At 52.1% G+C, this 5,000-nt stretch overlaps 1 protein-coding gene across 1 annotated transcript in view; it reads right to left on the reverse strand.

Moving 5' to 3' along the window:
* Nucleotides 1-5,000, reverse strand: part of LOC123509258 — a 6,039-nt gene that overhangs the window by 279 nt on the left and 760 nt on the right. Inside the window, exons 2-3 of the mRNA XM_045263460.1 lie at nt 966-2,737; nt 1-850 (exon numbers count right to left, since the gene is read on the reverse strand). The exon at nt 1-850 is cut by the window's left edge and continues 279 nt beyond it. Coding sequence (XP_045119395.1) covers nt 730-850; nt 966-2,716 — 1,872 coding nt within the window. The 5' untranslated portion in view covers nt 2,717-2,737 and the 3' untranslated portion in view covers nt 1-729. The remainder of the gene's footprint in view (nt 851-965; nt 2,738-5,000) is intronic.

The following is a 5,000-nucleotide window of genomic DNA, read 5'->3' on the forward strand; positions in this document are numbered from 1 at the left end:
AACGAAATTTGGTGATAAAGAAAACGAAAAAAAAAACAGAAAAATGAAAGAAATAGAGAACACTAAAAGATTGATAATGAATAAAAGAAAACTTGGCTTAGAAATACGAAAATAAATGAAAGTATTTGAACGAAACCAAATGGTGAATATTAGTCATCGTTAATAAATAAATACTTAATACTATGTGGAGGACAACGAAATCTTTGGTGTTGAGTTACTGGTGTGGCGATGTTGAGGGTGGTGGTGGTGGTGGTGGTGGTGGTAATATTGCTTTTGTTGTTGTTGTTGTTGTTGTTGTGTAGTTATAGTTACAGTTGTACTACCTTTTTATGTAACGGTAAATAAATGACAGTAATAGAAGTAGTTAGGGTCTGTGTGTGTGTGTGTGTGTGTGTGTGTGTGTGTGTGTGTGCGTGCTCGCTTGCAGCACGCCCCGTGAACCAGGATGTCGGGAAGGGTGGCTGTGGAGGGGAACAAGGGGTGATGGGGGGAGCGGGGGGAGGCGCGGCGGGCGTCACAGTGTCACAGCCTCGCATTGCTTAATGACAGGCAGGGAACAGTTCATCGGTCCGGGCCGCCGAGCGAGACAGAAGGGGCGGTGATCGGCGGGGCGGGACGGGGCGGGGCAGGGCGGGGCGGATCGGGGCGTGACTCTTCTCCGGAAACTATGTTAGCTGCATACAAGACCCTGGCGGCTGGCGGCGGCTGTGGCTTGCATATTGGTGGCGTCTATATGGCGGAACAGGCCACGGAGGGGCAGGAGTAGGTGCTGCCCACCGCTAGGCTGCCCGCCACGTCATCCACCAGCTGTCCAGGCCGCGCAACGCCCAGCAGGCTTCCCGTAGACGACCTGGAAAGAGAGAAGGAAACTGTCACGGCTGTTGTGTGGCGACCTGCCGACTCGTGGCACCACACGCCTGGCCAGGCATGGACGGCCGCCCAGGACAGCGGCACAGTATACTCACAGCAGCAGCGCCAGGCCGGCGTGTGTGGCCCCGGACCCTGTCAGCTGGCTGCAAAGGCGGCTCCGCACGCAGGTGGAGGAGTCGTTACCGCGGTGTGCCCGCCACAGCTGGTTCAGGTGGTTCGCCACGTCGTCCTCGTCCAGCGGCAGGCCCGTCGAGGTCTCGTCGTCCACCAGCGGCGCCGACGACCACACGTCACCGCGGAGAGAAGCCGGCAGCGCCAGGCCCTCGCGGCCCGGGGGCGCAGCGCGCTCAGCCCTCAGGGCACGGTTGCCTCCCCCGAAGGGCTGGTCTGACTGCCAGAGGGAGAGGGAGCCGTCCCCGATGTCACGCCTGCCGCCGCCGGTACCCCTGAGGGCACGGAAGAGCAGGAAGCCCAAGATGGTGCCCAGCGCCAGGGAGCCCAGCACCACGTATGGGTCCAGCGTGTTCATGTTCATGCCGTACCCGCCATAGCCGCCGCCGTAGCCGCCACCGCCACCATAGCCGTAGCCGTCCCTGGAGGGATCATAGAGGGCGGAGGCCGCGCCGAGGGAGGACACGCCGTAACGGTGCTGCATCTGCCTGGAGGATGGGTCCGTGGTGTCGGCGGGGCTTTGGTCTGGCTCGTGGCGCGCCGCCTCGTTTTCGTAGCGGTAGATGCTGGCGATGTCCCTCAGCACGTCGCGGCGGCGCCTCTGCGGAGCGGCGGCTTCCTGCGTGGTGTTGGCGGCGTCCTGTGTGGTGTTGAGCACGGAGCGGTAGAAATGGTTCAGCTCGGGGTTGTTGAAGGAGATGAAGTCGATGTACTGGCTCACCACGTCCTCGGACACGGAGTCCTCCAGGTAGGCGGACACGAAGCGCGACATGGCGGCCACCGTGTTGGCGAACCGCTCAGACGTGAAGTAATCGAGCGCGGTGCCGAGTCCCGCCACCTGCGTCAGGTTGGCGAGGGAGTCTGCGTCGCGCAGCGGGCCCAGCAGCGGCTCGGCGCGGGCCGCCAGGAACGCCGCGAACTCCGGGTCAAGCTTCTTGGCGAGGAAGGAGGCCAGGTTGAGGTCGTCGCCGAGACTCAGCGCGCGGTCAATGATCCTGACGGGCGTGCGCTGCAGGAACGATTCCAGCGAGTTCTGCTCCTCCACGTAGGACAGCACGCGCGCCCACGTCGACCGCACCACCTCCCACAGCCCCGCCCTGGCCGCCTGCGTGGCGTTGGCCGAAGCCTTGATGGAGCTCAAGTTCCCGAAGCGCTGCTCGAACATTCCCTTGGCCAGGTGAAGCAGCTGCCCCTGGATGGCCTCGCTGCCATCTTCGGACGCCTCCTCTCCCTTTCTCTCTCCCTCCTCCTCCTCCTCATCGCCTCCCAGGTAATCCAGCACGGTCTCCAGCACGGCCTGCGCCCCGGCCTTCTCGGTGACGGGTGTGTGCTGGCCCATCCTCCGCACCTTCCTTGCCAGCTTCAGGAAGTGCTGTAGGAGGTCCGGAGTGACACCTAGGCCACCAGCGACCTCCTTCAGGTTAGGGAGCCGCTTCTTCAGGAGGCCTTTCACCTGCCTGGCGAAGACACCCTCCTCGCTCAGGGCCTTCGCCACGGAGCTCAGAGACATGTCACTTCCCTCTTGCAGCAGCTGCTTCAGGAAGCTTCTGGCGGAAGCCTTCAGAGACGAGGAGGTTATATCATCCACGTCAGCCTCCAGCGTCTTTGCCACACCCGCGCTTGACGTGAGAGCGAGGGCAGCGAGGCACAGCAGGAGGAGGCGTGCCCCTGACATCCTGAAGGCAACACTCACCACCTGCGGAACACAATACGCGCCATAAATAACACGTCCACAGTAGCTCTTCCTGAACACTGTGCCATTACGCCATTACGCCAGCCAGCTTGTCTAATCTATCGTGCCATCAGCCTCTGTGGTCTTAGCAAATTGTGTGTAGTTTGCTTCTCTCCGCGTCTCGTAACCACTGCCTTGCGAACTTAGGTACCGGTTCACCTTCTACAATGTGCACAGCCGCTAAATTAGAGAGTTTGTGGAAATATTGTGTGTGTGAGAGAGAGAGAGAGAGAGAGAGAGAGAGAGAGAGAGAGAGAGAGAGAGAGAGAGATCAGTGAGAGAAAAATATAATGGTGTGTGTGTGTGTGTGTGTGTGTGTGTGTGTGTGTGTGTGGTATCGTATGAGTTTTTATTATATTTGTGTTTTACTGAAGATCAAAGGAAAACGAAATGTAAGGAAAGAAGATTGATAATAAAGAATAATAAAGAAAAACCACAAATTAATGAAATAAATAGTAATGAGAAAGAAAAATAAACTAATTGAAAAGAAAAAAAATTAAAAATAGTATAAAAAAAGGAAAAAACACACACACACACACACACACACACACACACACACACACACACACACACAACAAAAACTATTCCTTCACTTCCTCTTCCTCTTCCTCCTCTTCCTCTTCCTTCCTTCCTCTTCCCCCTCTTCCTCTTCCTCCTGTATGTAATTATGAGAGCTCCCCCTATACTTACATCCCGTTTTCTTTCACTCCCCATCGCAGCAGTGGACAATAAACATTCCTTAGCCGAGTGAGTAGTGACAAGGTAAGAGGAGAGCGAGGTAGGCGCACAAACACCTTACCTGTAATTAATGTGGACAGATGGACAGGTAAAGAGAGCAGACAGGTGTGAGCTGGAGGTTTGTTGTGTGTGTTTGTGTGTGTGTGTGTGTGTGTGAGTGGGTGGATTAATTAGTTGTTGTTTGGTGGGAAAAGAGAGAGAGAGAGAGAGAGAGAGAGAGAGAGAGAGAGAGAGAGAGAGAGAGAGAGAGAGAGAGAGATATTGACAAACAGTTAGAAAGATAGACAGACTGATAAAACGATAGATTGATAGGTAGATAGATAGATAGATAAACAAAACACAAAAAAACATTCAATTAAACCAACGAACACTGACACACACACACACACACACACAAACACACACAAAAAAAATAAATAAATAAATAAACAAATAAAAATTAAATAAACCACAAAAATTGACACCAAACCACAAATAAAAAAAATAAAAAAAGTAAAAGGAAGAAAAACGAGAGAAAAAGTACCACCTGGAAACCACAACACGTAAGCGAACACCTGCCTTACCTGCGCACATCATAGCACACCTGAACACTTCTTTGTTATCGTTACCTCTTGCAGTGAGCGAGTCAGCGAGGCGGAGGCGTGACAGATAGCGTGACTACAGCCTTATTGGGACTAAAAACCCGGTGAATTGGAAAACTGGAGAGACTGTAGCAGGGAAGACGAGAGAGAGAGAGAGAGAGGGAGGTAAGAAAGAAGAGGGGTGAGGAAAGGAGTTAAGATAGAAAGATAAGGTACAGGTAAGATAAGGAAAGGAAAAGGAAAGAGAGAGATAGAGAAGAGAATAAGAAGTGAGATTTAAGTAAAGGAAGTAAATTTTAGGTGAGTGAGAGAAGAAGGGAAGAGAAAAGAGAGAAAATGAGGAAGAAAAAGAGATAGAGGGAATGAAGAAGAGGGATTAAAGTAAAGAGATAAGATATAAGCAAGATAAAGGAAGGAAGAGGAAAGAGGGGAAGGAAAAAGATGTATAGAAAGATAAAGAGGTAAAAAGAAAAGAAGAAGAAGAAGAAGAAGACTAAAGAGAGGAAGAAAAGAGAGACGAAAGAGATAAAAAAAAAAAGAAAGAGGAAAGATTTAGGTGAGAGAAAGAAGAAGAAGAAAAAAAGAGAGGAAGATTTTAGAGGAGAAAGAAGGAAGTAGGGAGGAGAAGAGAGGAAAAGGTTGACAAGAGAGATGAAGAGAAAGAGGAAGAAGAGGAAGAAGGGAAGAGGAAGAAGGGAGGAAAAGAATGTTCCGTTTTGAGTGATTGCTTCCTTTGCTCCTATTACGCCCGAGAGGAGGAGGAGGAGGAGGAGGATAAGGAGGTGATGGTTGTTGTGATGATAGGTGTAAACGAAGGAAGAGGAAAATTACACCGAGGAAGAAGAAGAAGGAGGAGGAGGAGGAGAAGGAAGAAGGTGGCGAGTGAAGGAAGAGAAGGAGGAGGTGGA

The sequence above is a fragment of the Portunus trituberculatus genome, chromosome 3 (assembly GCF_017591435.1).
Source record: "Portunus trituberculatus isolate SZX2019 chromosome 3, ASM1759143v1, whole genome shotgun sequence".
Lineage (NCBI taxonomy): Eukaryota > Metazoa > Arthropoda > Malacostraca > Decapoda > Portunidae > Portunus > Portunus trituberculatus.